This window comes from Neolamprologus multifasciatus, chromosome 5 (genome assembly GCF_963576455.1).
Source record: "Neolamprologus multifasciatus chromosome 5, fNeoMul1.2, whole genome shotgun sequence".
Classification (NCBI taxonomy): Eukaryota; Metazoa; Chordata; class Actinopteri; order Cichliformes; family Cichlidae; genus Neolamprologus; species Neolamprologus multifasciatus.
Window position 1 is genome coordinate 10,880,153 of NC_140443.1, and position 26,072 is coordinate 10,906,224.

The window sequence follows — 26,072 nt, forward strand, 5'->3', positions numbered from 1 at the left end:
TGCGAGTGAAATACTGTTTCGATTAAAAATAGATAAAACAACGTGTTTGATCACTTTTGCCTGACCTGTTCCCCTGGAGATCTGATCTCTCAGAGTTTTAATTGAAGAAAATCAAACCAGCACTTTCATGAGACTGAAACAAGAAATCTTGGCTTAAGTTAAAATAAAAATACAATCAATACAGAGTACAAGAATTTGACCTAAAATTAGCCGTGAAAAGCGAACGTTGATTAACAACTGTCACTTTTCTTCTTTTTTTAAAATCAACATCTTGCGCAAAAGTGATGATGTGACATGAGTAAAAAAAGCTCAATCTTGCCACCCCATGAGTTTGGAGTTCAAGACACTGACCACAAAGTTGAGCGTTTCAGTTTAACCAAGCACTTCTTTTTCCCCATTTTCCTCCTTCGTTTTGCTAATCTTTTAAAAAACAAAAAAAGGCACAACATCTAATAATTGTTTAGAAGTCTTTACAGCTGAAGCTGTGGTAACAGTATTTTATAACAAAATTAAATGTGACTATGCTGTAAACATATTTTGACACGTTTTAAATCCCAGCATCCCAGGCTGTAGAAGCCATGTTTATCTCGAGGCTTCTTAAAATGTCCACAAGGCTTGCTGTTTTACGACTTCACTGCGTTTCAGTTACATAAAAGCTTAGTCTGATTATTAATTGCTTACTTCTTCATCTCATGTTTTCCTTGGCATTAATCCTTCACAAAGCCTGGACATGTTGCTGTGATATGGAGTTCAAGCTTGAATACTATATATAATAAAATTCATGTTTTAAAGTGTTCGTGTTTGCTTTGGAAACAATTTTTTTCCAACTTCAAAAACATCTTATTTGCATAGGATCTAAATAGAGCAGTGATGTCACTGTGCAGCACAGGTGGCCATTTTGGCTCCCAGGAATCATTCAAGTGTGAAATGTTTTCAGGTTTATTCAAAAAGGCACTTTACTGTCATTGTTCTAAACTTTGTTTGACTTCACTTTGCACATTATGTTTGATACTAATTGCTTTGTTATAAAGCACACATTATATTTTCTTTAACATTCAACCTCGACTATTTCAATCAATTGATTGCAGTTGAATTGCAGACGTTCAGATTTACCACTAACCTGCAAATGTTACTGACATAATGTGCAAAATGGAGCTCTGGGAGCCAAAATGGCAGTATTAACAACCAGCAGCACAAGAGAGCTATACCGAAGCATTCAGGCTCAAGTAGCAAGAAAGAAGCTAAACTAAGGCTACACTATAAGGCAGCATTAAAGTCTATAGTAAGGCGGTAGGTGTAAAGCTATATATCATTTGTAATATAATCTTCCAGCAAAGTGCAAGGTATTGGCACATTAAAAAAAGCTAATCAGAGCAACACACACACACAGAGCTGAGGAACCAGGAGCTGCAGTGCCACTCATGTCCACTAGGGGCTGCTGTGATAAAACTTAAACGAATGAGAAAACCCAGACATCTGTACAGATTTTAGAGATCACTTCTCCTCTGTCAGTAACTTTCTTCTTCTGTTAGAATACATGTGGAACAAAAACAAGACACTTTTGCCCTGTGTGTGTGGGTGGCTCTTTGTTATTCAAACACATGCTAACAAACACATGTGATCTGCATAGATACTGTGGAAGCAGCAGAAGGAATAAATAATCTGCCATTTCTATTCTAAGATTATCATTCCACCTATAGAAGACGAAGATCTGGAAACAAAGACATTCTTAAATGGAGTAAACAAAACTGGGATGTTTTCCTGTGGCATCCTGATTGGCTAACAGCTGGGTGCTGTTCTGCGATTGGCTAACACATCAGCGTGGTCCTTGAAGAGTGGTCAACTTTGTGGCTGAAGGCCGAGTGGGGGCATGTGGTCTAGCGGTGGGTTGGAATGACATGAGGGTGGGCCTTCGGTTTTGGAGAGTGGTTTTGGGGAATGTGAGGGTGGGCTTTAAGGCATGTGGAATGTTTAGGATTTTTAGGTTTAGGGTTTAGCAGCAGCCTGAGATTTTGGTGGTTCCAGCCCTCTCGTTTTAAAATAAGAGACCAGCTGATTGGGAACCTCAGCGAGCACAGACTGAGCCAGAGCAGCCTGAGGAGCCTGGAAAAAGAGAGAGACGTTGTTAATGATTTCCTCCAACACCACAGAGTCCATGCACAGAAATGACTTCACCCCCAGAGACAGGTTAACATTTAGAGTATATTATTTTAGACCTGAACAGGTTTTAAATTAAGAAATTATTTTCTGTTGTTGATGCATTTTTGTTTTGTGCCCTCTCTGAGGAGAGTGGTTGCATGAATGGAATGTAGAGACTTATCATTTCTATGAAAGAAATATCCCTTCATCTAGAAAAGTACACAGGTAAATCCAGCAGGGTAGTTGGAGGGAGGGGTCAGACTTCAGAATAAAACAAAACTGGATGACAAAAGATGTCATTCTGGAGGAAGATGTAAAAAAAATAATGTCCTTGCATTTCATTAAATTCAAGCAAGAATCCACTTTAATTCTGTCTATATTTGTCTATTTAGGCACAGTGACTGCACTGTTTTAGTTTAAAGCATCTAAAAATCTGCTTTGTGTCGTGTCGGCATAAGAAGTTTTGTTTCTGTTTATCTTTCAGGTTTTCAGCATAATAGTTTTTTTAAGTTGGAATAATATTAAATTTATAACTAAAGAATTAAAAAAATTAAAATGATAGGCCACAGGAATGAGTCCTTTGTAACTGAGCCTGAACTTTCTTTTAGTCTTCTTATGCATCACACTTACATCTGCAAACTGTCTGTACGGCACGAACTGGACAATGTCTCTGGCGACTGATTCTCCAACTGTTGACCTAAGCACACCGTCATCTCCGTCCAGAAGCTCCATGGCCTTAAAGTCAGCTGGTCCTACCCCCACAATAATGATTGACATGGGGAGTCTTGATGCCCGAACGATGGCGTCCCTCGTCTGGTCAAAGTCAGTGATCTCGCCATCAGTGAGGATCAACAGGACAAAGTATTGCTGCAGAGACAAGAAGATACATGTCCAAGTTAGACTGTGTATTTCAGGTTAATTGTCTTAAGCTTTAGTTGTTATGAGTTCACTCACAGCGGCAGCATTAGCCTGTGCGGCACCGGCAGCAATGGAGGCAACGTGGTTGATGATGGGGGAGAAGTTTGTTGGTCCAGAGAGCCTGATCTGAGGCAAAACCATCCTGTAGGCTTCAACAATCCCCTGGATGCCTAAGAGTGGCAGCAGCAAAGCAGAAAAACCAAACTTTAAAAAGAAAATCTGTTAACTCTTCCCTCCTTGGATGCCTACTAAGGGTAACCATGTTTCTCTTTTTTGAACTGAGCGGTTTCTGTCATTTTTCAGGTCTGCTTCAGAACAAAATGACTGTGTGTGCATCAGACGTTAGTGAGAGAGATCTCTTCCTATGCAGCTACCTTTGGAAAAACCCATAAACCCATTCTAATCTTCATCAAATCACCATCTTTATTGATATATAATAAGATGTTAAAACTCATGACTAAGGGTACAGGGTACAGTCTTTTTTTTTTTTTTTTTAAAGGCAATTTTTTGTCAAATAACAGGTAAACTATCTTAAATAAATTTTTAATTAATTCTTTCCTCACCTGTTTTTTTAAATGGAATAATCTAGTAAATCATATCACTTTTGAGCTACAGTAAATGTGTGTGTACCTTGGCAGTAAGGGTTAGTTGGGTTGAAGTTGAGGGCGAATTCGTGGTGTGCCGCCTGTAGGATCAACAGTAGAACAGTTTAGTAAACTGGACGTAACTGATTTAGATCAACGAAATCAAATCAGAAAATTACAAAATAATTTTTACACCTCAGGGAATTAATGATCTCTCACTTCAGAAACAAATAGAAACTAAAGAAACAGGCTTTGTGATTGGTCGGTTAGAGAGCTGACCTGGAAGTCTGGAGGTAATTTGGCTCCAAAACCGAACGCTGGGAAGAGTTTATCGCTGAAAGAGGAAACAAAATAATGACTGTTAGACATAAAGATCAGAAACATTTTCATTTCACCAGAGGTTAGAGTGCAGTCAGGGGAGCAGAACAAGAGCTTAGAAGGCAGCAGAGTTTAGAGTTTAAGGCTCAGGTTGGAGATGTGAAGTTGTTTGGATGTAGTGAATGAGTACTGACGTGTCATAGTCCTGGACCACCTGGCCCACAGACCACAGAGCAGACAGGTACTGGTTCAGCCCATCTGCACTCATATAGTGGAGAGAGTTGGGTGAGCGAGGATCACCATTAGAGCCAGTGAAGTCAATCCCAACCTAAAATGTTCACATAAAATTACTGTGTTAGTTTATTAACTTCTTTTTCAACTGCTCAAGTTGATTGATAAGTTGTGATCAGTAGCTGAAAAGTCAAATGACAAAGATAAGCCACCCTATAAACAAATTATTTTATTTATCTTTGAGTTACTGAGCTTGCTTAGATAAATTACACCACTTAAAATGTGTGCATGTGAGCTGGCATTGACATACGGTGAAGTTGATCTGGCAGCCACCCATCACATAGTCCAGGAAGGTGTGCTGAGTGATCAGCTGCACACAAACAGAGAATCAATCATGTTTCGATACATGCATCTTTACTAAAGATTCATTTCCGTCACTGCAATAGTCACCAACAAGCCAAGCTAACAGAGCTCTGATTAGCAGTGAACAGTTCAAGAAAACTCAATGAATAGAAACTTCAGTTCAAGAGAGGAGGAATCTGTTCAGTCTGTCTGACAGTGGTTTACACAGTAACTGTAAAGGAAGAGTAGAATTAGTATCCCTAAGCTGAACTTTATGCACATCGTTTTCTCATTTGTTTATTTTTATCTGATATATGTTTTTGATTTACTTGATTTTATAATGTTAATAACCATGTAATGTGTACTTTCTTGGGCAGGTCCCCATTAAAAAAAGTGAGATTTTAACTTTATTTAAATGAGAATTCCTTTAAAGTTGAAAATTTTAAAAAAGTAAACCCCTTGAAGAGAACCGTGTGTCATGTAGTCTACCTTGCAGCTCTTGACAGAGACAACTCCAGAGTTCTTGTAGCTCTTCTTCTTCTTCTGTTTCTCAGGATGGATGCAGTCAAATTGCACCTGGAGAACAACACGGCACAGCTCAATAACCTCTCAGCAGCAAACTAAAATACGTCACGTGTCTTATCATCGGTGGACTCACCGGTGAGCCGTGTGCTGTTTTCTGCATATCGGAGACTTTAGTGGTGAAAGAACCAATCAGATCATGAGATCCATCACTGTCGTAATCAGAACAATCCACCTGCAAAGGAAGGACAGGATTTAATGGAACAGTTACACATTTGATTGGCTGTCATGAACTGAGGTGGATTCTAATTGGTGGAACCTTCAGAGGTCTTTCAAGGTCGCTGTAGCAGAAAGTCTGCAGAGGGATGGTGAACTTCTTCCAGGTTGGATTCAGATTGTTCTTCACAACCTACAAACAGAAAACACAAATACACAGAAACCGTCCTCATCTTGGTCATCTTCACCATATTTTTTCTGTTAGCTAAGCTAAGAGTGTTAGATGTTTAAATTGGGGATATTTTGTATTTCAGCAACAAGAAAGAGTTTGAGAAGGATCATAGCAATTAACAGCCATCTCTCACATGAAATAAGGTGTGTGCATGTGTGTTTACCTCTGTCCTGTGGACCAGCTGCCATTTTCCATCATCTCCCTGTCTGAAAAACTCCAGGAATGGATCAGACTTCCCAAACGTATCCTAAACAAACGGAGGACAGCATGCTGCAATCTCATTTATTGGTGATGCATTTTACTAAGCTGTGAGGGTAGATTAGAAAGCAACACACATACTCTGATATAGCTGCATGTCATCAGTGGCTCAGCTATATAAAAGGAAAATTCAGTACACATTACCAAACGCTTTGTAATAAAAATAATTCTGCTTGAGGTGAGAGTCTAAGAAAAGCTCAAAATTAAAAAGCTAAAAAATACACTTAAATGATGTTTTTAAGCACAAAGGTGAGGAAAAATAAGACCGATGGGGAGTATCAAGAAACACCATCAGCCATCCAGAGCAGCTGTTCATGAGATCAAACCTCACTGAGTAATAATTAAGAATTAAATAAAGTAGGAAGTAGAAGATACCTTCTTGTCAAGGCTTTTAGCCTCCCACTCCAACTCAATGGCTCTGTTGTCCTTTATCTCCTCTGCTGTGATCTACACACACAGAAACACACACACTTATGTTAAAGTCACAGTCATCTTAATCTTGTTTTATTCTCAGTACAGCAATACTCTACATACAGTGATGGTTCCCTTCCCAGCAGGTTTGCCCTTCTTCAGCTGCAGAGGTCTGGTCACAGTTTTGCTGGAAACTATCTGGAACACACAAAGAAGGTAATGTTTGCAGCTTAATCATTGACAGCCAGCTCCCAAACCTGAATTTGCATAACACAGTTTGTCCAGCAGAGGGCAATGTTGACCTCAGAGGAACTTTTTAGTTTCTTGTCTAACAAAAATAATGTGTTCTTGAACATTTTAATGGATATCAGATTATAATCTTATATCAGCTTGCATGCCTCAAACCAGTAGACTCAACCTGAATCTGTAAGTTTAAAAAAACAACAAAACGCCATTTCAGAATTAAAAACAGCCAATCAGCTGCAGCACAGACAGCATAGCTCGTAATGGTTCAATGACACCACTAGAGGGCGCCAGCATTACATTGGAAAACTGCAGAATAATCTGCATTGAATAATCTACACATTGTAAGACTGGAACAGCTGATCGTGAATCATTATGTTAGTTAAAAGAAAATTTATTTGCAACAACTTTGCACAATAATTAAAAACCATGAAACATTTCCTGCATCTCAAATTGTTTATTTCTTGGTCATATTCTGCATTTCAGCTAGTTTCTGACACGTTGCCAACAAAAGTTTTAATGAAAGTTAATGAGTTACAATTCCACTTTCAATAAAGAAAGTACATCTACTTATTTCAGTAACTTTATAGTAAAAGTTTTGTGATATGATTGATGTCACATACATTTATGAAAAATGTATAAACTTTATAAAAAGTACCCCACCCTTGCCCACCCACCTCACTAATCTGAGTGACCCCCTCTTTTGCACTACTCCCAAGCACTTTGCAACTTGTACTCTAATGTGTGCCTTTCTCTTATTTTTGTGTGTGTGTATACACACACACACACACACACACACACACATATATATATATACACATACATATATAAAAAGCTTGACTGCATTTTGAAGAGCTGAAACTTAGTCTACTGAAAAATAGATTCTAATAAATCTGGTATTTCTTTGAAAGTAATAGCTGATCACATTAGGTGTGTACCTGGCCAAGTGTGATCTCCACCCCTCCCAGGTAGTCATCATCACCAAGGTCAGAGCTGGAGTTGTCGATGTCGTAGACACCCAGCTTCAGGTTCTGAACTTTCTCGAAGTGATAATCCAGTCGGAGACGCTGACTGAAGGACGGGCTGGAGTTGTTCTTCAGACGCTCAGTGCGGCCCAACTGACGCAGAGGAACACCAACAGGATTCTCACATTAGAATGAAGTCTGAAGCCAAACAAAGCTCTGTTCTGAAGCACGACTGTCATATTACCTCAGCCCACTTATCTCCTCCAGTGCTCTCCAGCAGGACACACAGAGGATCAGACTTTGACCCCACATCTTTATCCAGCAGGTTAGCACAGGAGACACTCAGCTCCACCTTGCTGACACAGTCTGCCATCTGAAGGAGGAGCAGAAAAGAAATTAAAATCAGCATATTTCAGAACTTAAGAGTTCAATATCAGCATAGCTTACAGTGACAGCTGTAACGTTAAAATAGTCATTCAAGAGTAGAAATGTGTGTCTTTACACCAGTTATAGTACCCTGTATCAGAAAAACACAACTGCAAATAACACCAATGCTTATCCATAAGCACTGAATCACTAAAAACACAAAGCCTCAGGTTACCGAAAGTGTCTAATCACTATCATACTCTTCTCATCTCCTGCTCCTGTACATTAGTTAAACATCTGCTCAAAAACACGCGTTGGTAACAGGATTTTTTTTTAACCATACTGGGTCTTTGCAAGCAACCACCTGGTCCAGGAAGTGAGTCGGTTACCTTATATAACCTAAGTGCTGTGCCACTTTTGTTCCACTCATTATACATTAATACATACTTTAATCATATTGATTAAAAATAAAAACAAATTATTTTATATTGCAATCCTGATAAGTTTCCTTTTGGTAGCAAGCCAAAACCTCTTTACTGGTATGCCACTTAAACCGGAAACTTTCAGCCGAGTTCCCCAAGATGTCCCCAAATGAAACAGCAGCTCAAAAACACCACAAATGCAATCACTCTTTAACCACAAACAGCTGCAGAATTTAACTGAAGTTTGGCAAGATCTTAGTTTTGTGTTCTGCAACTTTCTGCACCACAGAGTCATAAAACAGCCCAAATGTAAATCAGCATATCTCTGATGACTGTATTCATTTATCTTTTCCACATTCAAAAGAGGCCACCGGTCTCAGACACTCAATAAACAGAGGAAATGTGGCGGTATCGTCTTTATCAGCAGCCATAAAGTCAGTCAGGCTTTTCTATAACAACTCATGTGACATATTCTCACCATCTGCCACTTGATGTGCCGTTTTCATTACAAACTAAATCAACAAAAGGAGCAGAAGCAGGTAAAGGCACCACCCGCACGAACTTAAGGAGTAGCAGTCCATTAAAGGCAACATCAGTATGAGATTGAATGGAGATTTGACTTGACCTGTAAAACCAGTTAAACCAGCACAATTCTCCAACACACAAAGTTCACACACTCTCGCACAAACACACATTTAGAGAATTATTCCATCAAGCTAAAAGTCACCTTATTGGATCCGTTATATTGTATCCCCTTCAAACAGGAATAAAAACCGAGGGCGGTGTACAGCCACTCCCACAACCCGCGAACGGAAACTACACCTTGTTTTTTCTGTTAAACACACTAAAGCGCTCACTAAACGTTATCTGACCAGTTTATCAGGATGTCTAGTAAAATACACACCACACAATACAAGCCTTGAGTAACTGAGACGAAAATAACTCCGTTTGTCGTTGCTCGAAAGCCTTCGATGTCACGGAGGGTGGTGGCCAGGCTAACTATTCTCTGATTGAACATGCGGTTGCGTACTCGACTCCTGATTGGCCAAAACAACTGTCAGTAACGCCCTCTGATCCCGAACAAGAGTATGGTGACGTTACTACCTTTCACATGTCCTGTAGACTCCTTCACAATAAAAGCTCAATAACGCCAAACGCAATCAATCCTCCCACTCGTTTAACTTTCCAATCACATTACAGCCGACAAGGTATAATGCACATTGTTGAGTAATTAATAATTATATTAGTAGTAATGTTGGTACAGAGACAAGAACGACAAAAAAGAAATCATACCACCGCCTTTAAACCTTAGCATAGCCTGAAGATATTATTATTACACCCGCCTCGAAATTAAGCTGCTGCAGCAAACGTGGAAACTATTGCAAAGATTACTGCACCAACAACAAACCAAAGATGATAACCCCAAACACAAGGATGACAGGACAGAGAGAAAAACGTCCAGAGTCCCCGAGATCTTGCATAATTAAGGCTTTACTTCCAAACACAAGCACAACAAGACTTAAAGATATGGTAATGATTAAAGCATATCCCAGTGCAATAATGCAAAAATGTTTAACAGACGTGTTACACACAAAATTCATAATCCTTGAGGATTATAAATCGTACAAGTAATTTATAAATGATCATGACTGCATGCCATCAGAGATAATATTCAGTCCACTTAATTTTAGTTTAAATTATCATGGCTGAACAATGCATCCTAATATGTGTATTGTTTTTGCTAAAGTCCAGCATGTTTACGAGGGTAAACATGCTGGACATCTCTATAGAGATGTAGCAATATTTGGAGATTTATGTATGCATTTCCAATTTAAGATTTATTTTTCCCTTTCTGATACAGAGTGCTATGATCAAATTTCACTTCAAAACTGACCTAATAGAAAAATCTTTTATTAATATCTATTTCAAGCTTTCAACCTCATTTTTATGTCCTCCAAAGTTGAATTGCCATTGCTCTTTTGTAACGAAGCTATAAGAAAGATAATGTGTGTTGGGGGAGGGTGCTATTGTTTATGTTTTTTTCTTCATCTGACTTTATGTTTGAGGGAAAAAAGATCATGTGCTTTAAGACTTAAACGTTTTAGTTTTATATTGAAGATCACATACTTGGGCCGGAAGTGCTATTGCAGCTGCAGTTAAATGAATGAATGATGAAGCAGATGTACTGCGGTGATCAGAAGAAGAGACCAAACAGACTGAACAACAGTCAGAGCAGAGAGGAAACAGAACAAACTGCACACAGCATGAGTCACCCTCCCCACAGAGAACAATATGGTTTCATTTTATTCATCCTTCGCAGTAGAACCACAGTGCAGTCTGAAAAGCAACACAGAAACACATCAGGAAAAGCACAAACAGATAAATGCAGTACCGAGGGAGAGAGGGTAGGGGAGAGTATTGTTGTTTAATTTACCGTGCAGATCTCACATGCATAAACAAACAGAGCTCCTGCTTCAGTGATTCTCATTCTGTAAGGATCACTTTCCCTGAAAACTGCTCACACCCTTCTCTTAAAAATAAAAATAACTAAAAATCTTTGGGACTTAATTGTGAAGAAATATGTTGAAAGTAGCATACTCCATGGTTTGCGTAAGATGCAGCTTCAAAAAAGAGCTGGAATAAGTTTGCACCCAATCCATGCTATAATAATGTAACAGGAACCTTAAGCTAAACAATATAGTATTCTTCTGTAGCCCTAATATTTTTGTTATGCTCATCAAAAATAAATAAACCTGAAACTCACGCCAACTGTCTGATTAAGTTGGAAAAGCATATGCACTTGCTAAGTTTATCATGACCTCATGCAAGACCAAAAAAGTTGAGAAAAAACAGCATCTGCAAGAACCCACAGGGCTCAGATTACCCCTTTTCCTTCATATCTATCTATCTGTCTATCTATCTAGATATAGATAGATATCAGTTTTAACATACCTTAGTGTACTTAGGTGTTAATTTAGCTTCATGTACATTTATTATATTGTCAGACTCACTGCATGATTCTATAAAATAAAAATGTTGTTTCTTTGTTTTGTTCATATTTGGGTCATTAATTTGCATTTCTGGAAAAATCCATATGATGAAAGACTTACTAATTAACAAATACTAATATTTAAACATTATTATTATTAAAGTTGAAGCAGCAAGGGATCTAGAAGTGGCATTAAGTAGATGCTCAAACTTTGTAGGCATATGTAAGTGTTTCATATGCCTTAAAAAGAACAAAATAATAAGTGATCAGTCCAGTCAATAATCTTTCGCACAATTTCCTCCATTTCCACAATTGGACTCCTCTCCATTCTTTATACACTACTTCTCATTCAATGATAAAGAAGGTAGTATATCGTTTTCTACTTAATTCTAATATATATATATATATATATATATATATATATATTTATTTTATTTTTTTTAATTACTTATTTGTTCATCCAACACCACTAGGTAAGGTTGCCTACCTATCTCCAATTATTTTGTGAATTTTGCATGTGTTTACATTTTTTAAATTATTTTATGTTGTAAAACTATTGTATATTTGGGTTAGTGTTACTAGTCATTTATTTTCAGCTGATTTTCAAATCATTACCAAAATAATGCTAAATAGGCAGCAACTTTATCAGAAAATGCCAGCCTTCCAATCTCCGCCATCTAATACCGCTACATATTATATAAATTGCATATAAAAACCCATCTACCCGTTGCTAACTATGAACAACAGGTAAAATATTCTGTAATGTCTATACATGACCATCTATATATTGCTGTGGCTCAATTTGCATTCCAACGCATACATCTACCTTCTGCACCATCTATAGGCCTCCAACAGTTAACTGTTACTAATAGGATACCATTCACAGAGCACTATTTGCCATCTAGACAATACTATCTGCAGAGCACCATCATCTAACAATCACATTCAATTCACATCTATCATGTGTTGGTTACTGGCCAGAAGCCTCTGGCATCAGCAATACCCTTTACCTTTTACAACCAACCACAGTTTACATAGCCCACCTTCTGCACCATCTATTGCAAGGGTGTTGAACTCCAGGCCTCGAGTGCCAGTGTCCTGCAGGTTTTTGATGTCACCCTGTTTCAACACACCTGATTGAAATGATAAGTTCATTACCAGGCTTCTGAAGCACTTCAAGACATGTTAGGGAGGTAATTTAGCCATTTAAATCAGCTGTGATGGATCAAGGACACATTTAAAACCTGCACCAGCCCTGGAGTTGGACACCTGTAATCTATTGGCTACCAACAATCCCTTACTAACCACAGACTACCTTTGACAGAATACTGTCTACCTTCTACAGAATATTGTCAACCAGCACTTACTTTCTGTCCACAGGCAACCATCTACATTTGTACTGTACCAAAAATCAGACACTATGTTATTATACACATTCCTCTATCTACCATTGACATAGCATATTCTATAGAACGGCATCCACATTAAAAAGCCATCGAAACTTAACCATTTTCAGCCATTTAACAACAACAACCACTTTCTATCCATAAGTCACTATATTGGCTACCATTTGTAAGCCGTTGTTCCAGCCACAGGCTACTACTATCCAAAACAATATAATCTAGAGGGCACCATCAACCCTATATAATCATCAACAGCTTACCAAAAGCTTGCCAAAACGCTACCATTTACCTGAAATCATGTTCTATTCGTCGTCCGTTACGTAGTAAGTACTATATAGACTTCTATCCACAGGCCATTACTAGGCATGCTTTACCTTCTATAGGCACCCTTTTAGAAAGCTGTTACATACCATACACTACCTATAACTTAAAGTCTAAATGCTACCAGTTACCTTCCAGTCCTCTTACGATCAAAAGGTTACCATATATAGGCTACCATCCACCAAAAATTACTTCCTATCCACATGCTACCTTGTACTAGTTGCCATCTACAAATGAAATGCTACATAGGCTACCATCCACAAACTACTATTCACCACTTAACTGCCAGCATTTACCTTTGAATCAGTTCAGTTTTAGTCATATAGCGTTTTATTTATGCAAGTGTAAATTTATTGATATCACAACAGATGTTTCCTCAAGGAGTTTTATATTGTAAAGACCCTACAATAATACAAAGAAAACTCCTGCTATGAGCAAGCCCTTGCCAAGAGAGAGAAGAAAAACTATTTTAACAGGAAGAAACCTTCAGCAGAACCAGGGTCAGGTTTGCAGATGGCTGCCACTCCCTGAGCCTGTGCCTATAAAATCTTAAAAGAGCTCAATCTACCACAAGTTATCTACAGCTTGACATCCATAGGATTAACTCGCCTCCAGACTACCATTTACAGGCTACAAAAAAACCCCCCTCTACTACCTTGCAAGGAGTTTATACAGGCTAGGAGCCATCTAATGGCTACCATCGCTCATAAATATGTATCGCCTTCCAAACATTGGGCAATTTAGACAATCTAGTGATTCAAGGCTGTAGGCCTGCCACCCGCTCCATTTTTTGAATCATTGAACAATTATGGCCTTGAAAACTAATCTAGGATTAATGATATTGGTGTTCTACAGGCAGCACCAGCACTTTTCAGGCTATTGTTGATAAACTATGTGAAATTCCTCATGTGCTTTAAATTTCACTCACCTGCAAGATCTGCCTTCTGGATGTCTATTTATCAGGAGGGTGGAAAGCAGCTGAATGATTGACAGCTCAGTAGCAGTCACGCTGGGATAATTTTTACCCGCCTCACACTCACCCACCAAAACACAGGTACTGCACAGACATGCATCCTTTGTAGACCAATTGTCAGGATTTTTTTTCTCTTTAATTTGCACTGCATTTTCTCTTCACTCCACACACCAGCTTCACAACAAAGACACAGTCATCTTTCCCAGCAACCATTTTTTAAAGACAGTGCTTCAGTTCTCTTTATTACAGCCTGCTTATCTCCCACAGTTTCACACAAAGTTCAGCAATGCATGCACATATTGTTGAACGTCGTTGTACCTGCTTGGAGGTTAACCATATCCAGATAGCAGACGACTCCTCTTCAGACAAAACTACCTCCACTGATGCTCTCCACTACCTCTACTCAGTACAACAGAGTTGATATTACATCCAAAGGCTTTAATTTAAGTTTGCAGCAAATAAAAAATAAATAAAGCACATCAACAAAAATTAGAGCAGCTGAGGTGACAAATCAAAACCTTGATGATTTGGTTGAAAACTGTCCTGTAATTTGGGATAAATGATCTTCCACAAATTGGTTTGAATTTGCTCAGAGAAGAGTTCAGTGAACAACAAAGGCTGGCATAGAATATCATAAACCTCTTGTTCATATATGACTAGTGTTTGTTTTACCCTGTCAGCTATTATTTAATTCTTGTTTTCAGGATGAATTTAATTATGAGCTCTATTTTGTGTGGAGAATTAGACAACATGATTACTGCTGAGGCACAAAGGGTTAGTGAAGTTCTACCTTCATGTCCCATCATATTTCTAAGGGAAGCCTAAATTTTCACAAAAAGCTACAGCTATTTTCTGCAGCTACAATGTACACACAATGTGCTTTAGTTCTATAACTGTGCAAGAATGCATAGGCTCTTCATAAACAATTCCACTAAGAAAGCATTTAACTAAATTCCTAACAAACAACAACAACAACAAAAAAAAAAAAAACAGCTGAAACTGTACTAGTAGTAACTGTAGCACAATTCACCTGTAACATGCTAGACAGTGCTCCAGAGGTTTGTTGCTAAACAATTATTTAAAAACGCCAATGAAAATTTTCTTGGGAGTCAGCTTCCCTTTTAGCATCACAGCATAAGTGGTTAAAAATAGTTTTCAACCAAGTATTCTAGGGACTGGAAAAAACCCATTGTGTACTTAATTCAGTTATTGGGTCTTTGCTGTTATAGTAGTTTCATGTAGGGTTGGGCGATATATCAAATATACTATACTATGTATGATGACTTTTTCCACGTACAATAGTTAAAATGGCCTTAGCATAACCATCTAGTATAAATTACCATGGCAATATTAAGCTGTCTGCATGTAATTCCCCCCGCAGCCAACCTACCTGGCCGGAGGGGTAGGGGGTATATTACCAGACTGGGAAAAACATGGTGACAGCGGGAGTTTCAGATGAGCAAGGGAATGAGACTCACTAGCTAAACACAATGCTGTAATTCGCAAAACATGCCATAAAACTATTACCGTAAAAGGTAGCTGTGAGACCTGCGACTGTTCTTGGTCAGTCGTTTTATACTCACTATCTAGACTTTTGTTTCTGTAATTTGAGGTCATCAAATGTTTTATTTTACAACTTTTATAGTTATAAGCACAAAAGAGCACCTTTTTTGTTTTATTTTGTTTCAGCAATTCTTGATGTCCTTTTTTTGTTGCTATGATCTTTTGTTTGTTAAAAGTCTAGTGTTAACCACAGAAAGAGACTTACTGTGACAGTATAGTCAAACCTCTGTGTGCAACTGATGGTTAAAAAAAAATGTTTAAACTAAAGCATTTCAATTGATTCAGTCATCTTATTCTGACTGTTTCAAACAGCAAAACTTTCACGTCAGCCTTTTTAATTGTGCCTTTGTTTTCTACATTGTCTTCCAACTCCAGAGAAAATAAAAACATTGCATGTACACCTCCTCCCCCCAAACACAAAATCTCTCTACTTTGTAAAAGAGAACTGATAACTATATAGGTTCAAGTTCTTTCCCATAATAACGCCTATTCATATTGAGTTGAAGATGTCGATATTAAAGGTCACCTGTATTGGAAACAAGTCCAAACGAGTCTTCCATTCCGCTTCTACAAAGATAACTCATAATCAGTCATATTCCATCATCAGACAGTGAAGAGCAGTCAGAAAGAGCTCATCGCAGGTGAGGAACATCCTTTTATTAGCTAAAGTAAAGAGGACTCCACATCATATAGGGTTATATGTTCATACAAGTTTTTCACACTGACAATAGAGAGAAACAAACATAAGCTTAAAGAAGAAAATATCCAAAACAATTATGAAACAACAAAAAGCTACCAAACTAAAAACACTACAGACTTCATCTTAGCGCTCTACAATCCAAACATCTACTGAGCAAGTGCTGTGGAAAAAGGGTGGCATTGTTCAAACACAGCGAGATGATAAGAAATGTGAAAAATTAAAGAAGTTCAGCAGCCCCTTTTTACAAAATAAAACTGAAGTCAGCAATCTGTCCATCCCAAACACTCCACGTATCAACAGAGGACTGTTGCAACACAGATTTGAGACAACATTTACTATAGCAAGTGTCTTTCTTTTACAATGGCCACAAAACTTCAAGTCAGTAATACGTTTTCCACAGCAAAGGGGCATGTCAACATTTCACCAAAGCAACATTTGATCATTGCAACATAGCTTTTTTAAAATCATGATTTCACCACAGCAACAAGGAATGTGGAGAATTACAGCAACAGAGCATGTTAATATCGAACCACAGCAGCGCAGCATATTTAAGCATATACAGCAATATTAGCATAGCAAAAAAACAACAAAAAAGACACACAGAAAAACCTAAAACAGTTGAGTGTGTTCGCTGCATCATGAGTTGACATGATTTGGAAATAAGCTGTGATGTCATTAACAGCTTGAAAACAAAAGGACCAAAATCCTTCCATCATCATCATAAGCATCATCATCATTACAATCACAGCAATATTAATCATGATACTGTGCTATCAAAGTCAGTGGAGGAGCTGCAGAAAAGAGCAAAGTCATAGTTTTCTACTGCACAAACTGCCGGGGATCTGGCTTACCTGCCAATATCTACACAAAGGGACAGTCACAGCACAGGGCAAGGTCTGAACTGTCCAAAATCTGGTATGGTTTAGGCTGGCTTTGTTTCAACTTGATGGTTAATCCAGGTAATTTTAACTACAGTCAGTGTAGGGGCTTTAACCAAGGCTTATCTTAACCTTGCGTGCTCCAATAGGTCGATCATTGAGGTCCATAACTGCAGCAGTGGCCTCCTCGTGGCTCTGAAAGGCCACCATGGCCTCTCCAGTTGGCAGGCCTTTCTCATTAAACTGTAAGCAGACTGAGCCAGGCAGCACCTGGTAACCGTAAAAGAAATCCATGATTTCATCCACTGTCACAGTGAATGGCATGTTCTGCAGCTTTACAATTGTTGGGCCAGCAGCGCCACGCTGACTGCTAGGATTATTGGATCCTGCGGGGGCTGGCTGGTTGCGGAGACCCTCTGCTCCTGGAGTGAACACTGGCTGTGCACTCACTGCTCCACCACCTGGACGCCCCTGGTTGTTGTTGGCCCCTCCCCCTCGGTTCTGTCCTCCCACACCTCCTTTTCTGTTGGCATTGTCAAAGGGTACCAAGCCTCTCAGCCCATCCTGGCTGAATGGACCCCCACCTGCAGCTCCACTACGAAAGCCAGGTGGCTCCAAGATTGGCGCTCCAGGAAGGCCTGCAACTAGTGGGGGAGCCACGCCCAAATTAACATCTCCCAATCCTGCAGCCAGTGGTGGGAGAGGAGGAGGGCCTGCTAGCCCATTTCCTGGAGCTGAAAATGGAGTCACAAATGGGGGGCTGTTGAGGTTCCCCATCGTGTTTCTGAGAAAGTTAAACTCCTCACCACTAATCCCAGCAAATGGATTGATTTGGGGTTGCTGGGGATTTGTTTGGGCTTGTTGGTGGTGGTTTTGGTTCTGCTGGTTCTGGTTGCGTTGGCCCCTCTTATTTTGGGGTGGAGGATTTCTTTCAATTTCTTTCATCTGATCAAAGGTCACAAGATGGACAAAGGCATCCCGTCCATTGAGCTTTTGACGGTGCAGCCTTTCAGCTTTGCGAGCATCTTCCTCAGTTCGCAGTTGGAAGATGGCTTGTCCTAAACCGTTGCCATGGCTATCTGTCAGGACCTTCAGGGTGTCCTCATAGATACCCACACCCTCCAGAAAGGCTCGAACATCCTTCTTGGAGATGTTGTAAGGTATGTTGGTAATGTGGGCGCAATTTCTGGGTGTTTTTAAGCCATCCTGGTTCTTGCCATCACCCTGTGCTGCTTCACGCTTGCGGATGGCATCAATCTTTTCTAGCATTCCCTTACGGCTGATTGGGTGAACCTGAATAAAGCGGCTGCCCATATACTGCATGTGAGCACCTAGAGCTCCCTTGTAGTCCTGTTCCGATTTGAATTCAAGAAATCCCTCTCCTGTGGCTCGTCCATTGGGGCCATAGGCAATGTAGATACTGTCTTCTACAATGTCCAAATTCTTAAAGAACTCCTTAATCTGTTTTTTGTCTGCCTCATAAGGAAGGCCCTTTAGGTACACACAGAACTCCTGTCGGTGGGGAGATCGTGACCTTGCTCGTTGATCTCTGGCTCCTGCCTCTACATTACCACGGCGGTGCTGCAGATCTTGTGACTCATTACTGCTATTTGATTTGCTGCTGTTGTGAGGAGCATGGCCTGCCAACCCATCATTGAGGCTGGCCCACTGACGCTCAGAGCCTGGGGTGATCTCAATGAATCTTTGGCCCATCATGCCACCTCCACGCTTCACTGCTTCAAAGCTGTCCTGGGGTGAGAAGAACTTGACCATAGCTCTACCAGTTGGCCGCCCCTGTCCATCCCTCATCAGGCGAACAGCATCAACCCCCAGACCCCGAAAAAATTCCCTGACTTCTACCTCTGAGCATGAAAATGGGAGGTTTTGCAGCAGAACAAACAACTCATCAGGATTGGCAGCTCCTCCCCCAGTGGCTACGGCAGCAGCCGCCTTCATGTGGGCTTGAAGGCCAAGTGAAGCCAGAGGAGAAAGAGGGTTAAACAACATATGGTTGGGTGTCCCAAGAGGAAGGCCCGAGCCTAGTCCAGCTGGGGGAGGTAGGGAAGGGTTGAAGGGAGGTAGAGAGGACATGTGCGGAAGGTGTGACATAGGAGGCACTGGGGGTCCTTGGGACAGTGGCGAAACAGTAGGAACAGGAGGAAGGGAGGAGACTGGAGGAGGAACTGGTATAGTAGGGAGTGTGGGCATAGGAGGCATGGAAGGCATGCTGGGAAGTGGAGGGATGGGTGGGGGTCCTGCATTAAGAGATGCCAGTGCTGTGGTGATTGTGGGAGCAGAACTGTAGCTGTTGGGGAAGCTGGGCACCACGCTGGCCAAGCTGGTTGCAGCTTTGTTATTTGGTGGCTCCTGAGATGAGCTTGCTGCCGTCACTGCAGTCGGGGTGTTACCAAAACCCTGATTTCCATGGCTACCGCTTCTCCCCCCTGCCCCAGACTGTACTGTGGGTATAGGGGCAGCACTTGCTTGACGACTGGCATTTCCTGCTGTAGGTGCAGCAATCTCCACAGCCCCTGCCCCAGCCTCAAATCTCCGGCGACTGAGTTCAATCATATTCTGCATTTCTGTCTTGCTGCTAAGCAACAGCGACACTTTGGAGCCCTTAATGGACCCACCTGTTCGCATCATGCCCAGCCGTGCGTCCTCATCTGTGGCGAAGACGATGAAAGCCTCACCATGTTCACCCCCCACGATGTGCACTCCCCCATCAGGAATGGTGAGGCCAGAGAAGAAGTGCCTGATGTCCATGGTGCCAGCCACTATGGGCAGACCCTGCAGTCTGATGACTACTGCCATACTGACTGCTAAACAACAGCCCTAAAACCTGGGGAGAAAGCAACACTACCATCAGATGAAGAGCAGAGAGAGGGTGACCAATCGTTTCCAGATTTTTTTTCTAGTAAACTTGGATAGGAGTCTCTTTTGCATAGCCAGCAGTGCTTACAATTTTAAGCGCTTCATAATAACAAGTTCTCAATCTTGCACTCCTTTTTGTCTTGCCATCTGGAAACCAAAGGTTTTTTGGAAGGGGTTTGGGGAATAGAGGTAAGAATTTTAAAAATTTGCACAAAACTGTCAAAAAAAAGCTAAACTAAAACAGTCTCTCTGAACCACTTAATAGGTTAGCTAAACTTTCATTTTGATAATTAAGCAATCCTGCCCAACATATTTTGCTAGACCACAAAACAATCTTAGGCTTTAAACATAGCTTTAGTATTGAATAACTGACAAGTGTTAAAAACAGTGCATAGCAAGAACAAAGAAATTGTGCTTAAAGAACAGCAAGAATTTCAGGCAGGCTTAAAGACAGGGGGAAAAACAATCCAGATAAAGTTGACGCTGTGATGATATGTGGTATATTCTCTCCTAAATTGTCATGAATTGCAAATATATAACATTTAAAAATTCTGAAATATTTTTTACATGCCAAAAATGAGACTCATTTGTCATCTGTGATATCTTGTTGTCCTTCTAAACCATGCATGCACCTGGCCAGGTCAAATTCTAATCCTCAGTAAAGCTTATCTGGTTTGTAAAGACAAGTAGCACAGCTTTTGTTTCATTCAACAAGCATTTTCAGGTATCAACATACCTTCAATGTGAATTGTGTGCACAAAAAGAAAACTTTTAAAGAAGAAGTTTCAGCAAAACAGTTCAGCTCAACCAAGAAATAAAATTTAACACAACTTGTTTTACTTTCAATACTAGATTACATAAAAGCATCTGAAGTCCAGGGTTTCCGCCAGTGTTTGAGTATCAAGCATTAAGATGGTTGCATTTTCAGGTCTTGTTTATTTATTTTTTATTTAATTGTGAGCTAAAATTATGACTGTTAGTTAAACACTAGCTACCGTATCTTGTACGCCTTCTGTTATTAAACATTTTTCAACAATTTTTTTTTTTTAAAGTGTAGCATTCACACCAAATGTGAAGCAAAGTTTTGACAAAAGTCTATGCAAGTTCATGCGGGTAATGGAAATTAAGGCAAATCCACGTGTATTCATCTTTCTCTCTATTCTCCCAGAGACTAGCGTCTTCTGACATCACCAACATTTAGAAAATGAGGACCAGTTTAATGCTGGTGTTAGTGGATTGAAGGAGCTGTATGGTCGAACAGGTAAAAAACTAAAAAGCTTGGAGAAAAGTGAGCAAATTTGAAGATGTTCTTGTGAAAATTTAGAAATGATGGCAGCACTGCAGTGATTTTTCTCCTACTGGCCATTATGGCCAAACATTTGTGGATTCCATAAAACTACTCAGCAAGTGTACTGGCGCAAGGTGAGACTTTTTTTTTTTTCACGTTTGGTGCGAACACTCTTAAAACAAATAAAACAAACATACTAAAATAAAATGGACTGAAATAGCAAAATGTTTAATACCATTTCACCTTTATTTTTCTGCTAATATCTGCCCAATTACATTCGCTAATTATAGTAGGCAAAGATCATCCATCACTGTATATGTACAAGATTAACTGTGATTCAGTGCACTGTAGGTCTGTGCCATATCATATTGTCCATGACAACACTGATATAACATTTTAAGTGACATAAAAAAGTCATTATCCAATATCACTGCTATAGCAATACTATGGTTTTATGAACCCTACCCAACCTTTCTGAAATGGGAGTTTCTTTAACAGCCTCCAAAGAAGCACAATAAAACATTCAGCATTTTTTTTGTCTATATCATGATTTAAATATTGTGATATAATGTTGAGGCTATATCCCCCCTACTGCCCTCCTGCTGGTGTAGCCTATTGTACTTGATCTTCATGTGTACCTAATATTCATTACTTTGGTTGAATAGTGCCATGTTAATCCTTCCTCCTCCTTTTTCTGGCCTTAGTGGCCTTACTAAATGTACCTAAGTTATGGCGGAAACCCAGTGTAGCCCATTTCCAAAGAGGGACTTTTTAAATGTTTTAATTTTTGTAAATAAAACAGATGATGGAGTGTCATTCAACCCAGTTCGTCTAAGGTTTATCAAGGCCTTCAGTCTTTGCAGTGGTAAGTTGTCTATCATGCAGTACAGCGATATTGCTTGTTTATTCAACTGTGGAATCATTCGTGCAACAGTAATCCTTTATAAATCTCATGCAACTTCCAACTCACCAATGCAACTAAGCTGTGTGTATAGTTTCACTGTAACAGACAGAAGTTTTCTGCAGGATACTGAAACCTGGTGAAAAGGTCAAAGAAACAAGCATTCCTGTTTTTAAAAACATCATCAATGAATTCAGCCTTTCACAGAAAAGAATGGTACGTTGAGCCATTTTCAAGAAGGTTTTGACAGGATGTGCTTTATCAGTTTCAAGTATTTGCACTCACTCAGTTAAAAAAAATGCTGAATATTGCACAAGTAGTATGTGGTGGAAGAGTTTAGCCCTACAACTAAAAGCTTGTCTTATCATGGAAAAGCACACGAAAATTGTTCTATAAGCTCCATGGACACTAAAACTGGAAATCTTTTCCAACAACAGATCATCATAATGAGACAGCAAAAAGAAAAACTACTGCCAGAAGCAAAGAAGAACTCCAGGCCAAAGTTCAACCTCATCACGAGTAAGACTAGCGGTGCCCACAACATATCACACTAAACTAAAACATTTAGGCTTCGTAAACCAACAACATGATGACTTCAGCTACAAAAAAATGTAATTATCAACAAATAGATAATAACAATATCTGAAAAAGTCAGCAATGCCCACCAAACGTCAAAGCAACAACCCAAAAAACCAACTGATCTGGCAAACAAGTCGAAGGCAATATCACAGTGTTGACCAAATCCAGCAGACAGCACTTCAGCATCTGGCTTTAAAAGAGCACAAGAAGCGGAACAAACCAAACCAGCAAATATGCAACACATTGTCAGCAATTAACACAAATCATTGGGACAACTATTACAGAAGTAACAACAGTAACTTATCGATTAAAGCAACATTTTCAACATTTTGTCAAAAGCAAATTTAGATATATGTAAACCAGAGCAAAATAAGCATCACGTCAACCAGAGCAACATTAGCATCATATCAACCGGAGCAACATTAGCTTTAAGTAAACCAAAGTAATATCAGCAACTAATTACCAGCACAGCACCAAAGACAGCAGCTGAGCAGAGGAGAAAGTACAAAGCAATGAGTTGCAGAGGAACATGTTTGTTTGCCAGGATGCTACCCACAACTCAACACACCCATCAAAATCAGTCTGGAGATTAACATTAGCATTATCAGCGTCAGCAGTGTACCCACTGCTTTTTTGAACTAGATTTTAAACAATTTCATTCAAGACATCCACTACCAACATCAACAGCAGCAAGAGGATAAAACACAGCAGAAGAGGAAACAGCAACAAACAAATACTGTCAAAGAATCGAGTAACCAGAAGCAAGTTTAAACATTCAGCTTGTATTAACACAACAGAGACACAGTGAAGCTGATAAATCACACAAAGAAAACCAGAAACTGATTTTCAAGAAAGAAACTTCAGAATCAAAAGGAAAAACACACTGTCTTAATTTGTTGGTTCAAAGCTGGAACGCATAACTGGCTGTCAAATCCATCAATCAAAGAGTGGAACTGAAGATGAAGAAAGTAAGACCATAACAAAGACATAATCTACCAAAGAACAAGAATGAGGAACTCTCCATTCACAACATTCAGCATGTAGATCAAGTCTCAGATGGGACAATGAGACTGCCTCTGGGATGAAGCCCAGAGCACACCTGAAGCCTCCTTTTTCAGAAATGTCTGATAAAGAAAAATCTCTGGCTATACTAGTACAGAGCTCCACTGGCCTGCGCAATGCACACTGTGAGCCAACAGAACAAAATTAGAAACCACTAATAATGGAAAAACTGTGATAAATATTCCTGTTTGCTGTGTTCAGCATCCAACAGACCAACTGGGGAGTCATTCACAAACTCAACTAAAGCCCCTTTCAGACATGTACCTTTGATGTGAATGTTTAGAAGCACTGATATACAAGTCTCATGTTTGATTAATAGTGTACATGAAAGGCCATACGAAGGGATGCACCAATAAATTTGGCCAAATTGACTCATTAATCTTACATACTGCTGTGTGAGGATTAGTCATGATTGTCATATATTCAAAACGTCACAAATTATACATTATTTATAAAAAATAAAATAAAATTCCTTGTTATTACAATTGTCTGTTATATTTTAACACGCAACTCTGCTCCTCACTTATTTCCCAAGAAGGCATCATAGCAGATAGTTTGGCAGACATTTACACCGAATACCCATCCTGATAAAACTCTCCCTTTTATCCAGGCTGGGGACCAAAACCATGTTTGTGTCTCTTCCCAGTGTGAGACACTTAAGTAAAAATGTTAGCTACTACAACTTGGAGTGGGAAAAAAATCCGGTGCAAACTTTTTCAGGTAAAGTTAGCAAAGCAAAACTCCCTGCAGACATCTGAGACTTAAGTAGTTTTCCTTATTGAATGTTATTTCTGACTGAAGTTTTCATCCCTGCTGTTGACCTATTTCCAAATAAGATGATTTACCAGTTGCTGTGGTGTCACATTGATTAACGAAAGTGTGAAACAGTGCTGTCACAACTGTCCACAATTCATTATAATGGAAAGAGAATCAAACCACTCCAATGCGTTTACATATGTTTTCTAATAAATACTTCTAAAAAATACTTATTATTATAATTTAAAAATTATAAAAACAATGCAAATAAACAAAAACATTGGTGCATCCCTAGTAATGAGTGTGAAAAAGACATAACTTTAGAGTCAGTCTTACACTTTTGTTCTTTATGTTGACAACCTAAATCTTGACTATGCACTTACCTGTAGGAATTACATAAAAACAACAGGCGCATCATCGTCATAAATTCAGGCTATACAGAAATATGTAGCATTGGCCTATGTTGGATATATTAAATCATGATATTAATGCTACAGAGTAACGGCATGTATACTGTATACTACATATTTTAGAAGCTCTCTCTCGGTTCTATCATGACTGAATTAAATCATGATGATCATAGGGGAGAGCTGGGATTGCATATTTCATATCTGAAAAGGGCTGATGTTCATAAACCAAGACCACACATCAGTTAACAGCTATAAGAAACGTCCCCACATGGTCTCCATGACTACTCAGCCTCATCTCGAACAACATCGTCTCTGACAACATCGTGGCTCAACGCTTAACGTTATTACCCAAAGCCGGGGTTTACTGGTTTCTACTGGGCAGTGACGGACGGCGTTGTATCGTAGCAAAAATCGTTCAGAACCTTCCTCCATGCCCATCACTCCATTCAATAAATACACGACAAGAACACGAACTGAAGCTCAGTGAAAAATAGAAAAATGTATATATTTGCTTGCAGCTACGGTTAAAACACCGTTTTACACAAAGCCTGCTTACACTTTTTCTTATGCTAACAGTCATTACGCTTAACAAGCATTCATAGTCTACGTGGAGTTTATACAGTCGTAGCTAACTATCAAATTTTCAGCAGATAAGAGTGAATGTAGATTATACAGTTTAGCTTCCTAGCAGGCTAATGCTCATTAGCGACCTAGCTGACTGGGGTGGTTGCTTTGTATGTGTGCGTGTCTGTGTGTGAAGTGCAGCGGAACAACGAGCAGGCTGCGTGCTTTCATCGGCTCCCGCTGTGATTTCGTCTTTTAGCGAGCAGCCGCGGATGTGTTCTTACCGAGAAATTTGTCAACAAACACACTGAGGTTTAACTCATGAACGCGGGTCTTTTCTTCTCCCTTCTGCAAGCTGCTGCTACGACTGCACGAAATGTCGGCGCAAACACCGCGATGACAGGCGTGATGACGCGAGAACACGCAGCTGGGGAAATCCTGATTGAGCGACATCGCCACCTGTCGACTGGAGGAATTAAGTAGTTTAGTAGACCTTTCCTTATCTATTCCACTGCACCTTTAATCACTCTTCTTGACAACTTAAGTTGTTTTTGTAGATTATAAAATTACGAATATTTTATAATATACTATACAATTACTATATTATTATATACATTTTTTGTTGGGTAAAAACAGGGGTTGTA

General features: G+C 39.5%; 2 protein-coding genes across 6 annotated transcripts; both read right to left on the reverse strand.

Annotated features, from left to right (window-relative positions):
• Positions 1 to 244: 244 nt before the first annotated feature.
• cpne1 (copine I) lies at positions 245 to 25,824 on the reverse strand. 4 transcript variants are annotated; one of them, XM_085159276.1, is made up of 16 exons: positions 25,713 to 25,824; positions 7,624 to 7,752; positions 7,353 to 7,532; positions 6,295 to 6,369; positions 6,136 to 6,207; positions 5,666 to 5,749; positions 5,374 to 5,463; positions 5,191 to 5,289; positions 5,022 to 5,108; positions 4,501 to 4,560; positions 4,154 to 4,287; positions 3,921 to 3,975; positions 3,688 to 3,742; positions 3,094 to 3,227; positions 2,770 to 3,006; positions 245 to 2,103 (listed from the first exon to the last, which is right to left on the reverse strand). In XM_085159276.1, exons 2-16 carry the CDS (start codon positions 7,750 to 7,752, stop codon positions 1,987 to 1,989), a joined length of 1,608 nt encoding a protein of 535 aa, XP_085015402.1. In that variant the 5' UTR covers positions 25,713 to 25,824; the 3' UTR covers positions 245 to 1,986. The 4 variants fall into 4 exon arrangements, with proteins under 4 accessions (XP_085015402.1, XP_085015403.1, XP_085015400.1 ...); XM_085159277.1 differs by lacking the exon at positions 25,713 to 25,824 and adding an exon at positions 19,628 to 19,727; XM_085159274.1 differs by lacking the exon at positions 25,713 to 25,824 and adding an exon at positions 9,072 to 11,549.
• rbm12 (RNA binding motif protein 12) lies at positions 16,052 to 25,827 on the reverse strand. Of its 2 annotated transcripts, XM_085159271.1 has the most exons (3): positions 25,713 to 25,827; positions 22,127 to 22,193; positions 16,052 to 19,836 (listed from the first exon to the last, which is right to left on the reverse strand). In XM_085159271.1, the coding sequence occupies exon 3, from the start codon at positions 19,806 to 19,808 to the stop codon at positions 17,106 to 17,108; it is 2,703 nt and encodes a 900-aa protein (XP_085015397.1). In that variant the 5' UTR covers positions 19,809 to 19,836; positions 22,127 to 22,193; positions 25,713 to 25,827; the 3' UTR covers positions 16,052 to 17,105. The 2 variants fall into 2 exon arrangements, with proteins under 2 accessions (XP_085015397.1, XP_085015396.1); XM_085159270.1 differs by lacking the exon at positions 22,127 to 22,193 and having other exon boundaries at positions 25,713 to 25,824.
• Between the last annotated feature and the right edge of the window lie 245 nt (positions 25,828 to 26,072).

Bases quoted from the DNA above. Each gene is read 5' to 3' on its own strand.
- cpne1 (XM_085159274.1), bottom strand. From the start codon at position 9,185: ATGTTCAATCAGAGAATAGTTAGCCTGGCCACCACCCTCCGTGACATC. The intron at 7,753-9,071 runs GTGTGTATTTTA...CTCCTCCTTCAG, and splicing joins CTCAAGGCTTGTATTGTGTG to ATGGCAGACTGTGTCAGCAA. The intron at 5,290-5,373 runs GTTCCACCAATT...CTTCCTTTGCAG, and splicing joins ACCTTGAAAGACCTCTGAAG to GTGGATTGTTCTGATTACGA.
- rbm12 (XM_085159271.1), bottom strand. From the start codon at position 19,808: ATGGCAGTAGTCATCAGACTGCAGGGTCTGCCCATAGTGGCTGGCACC.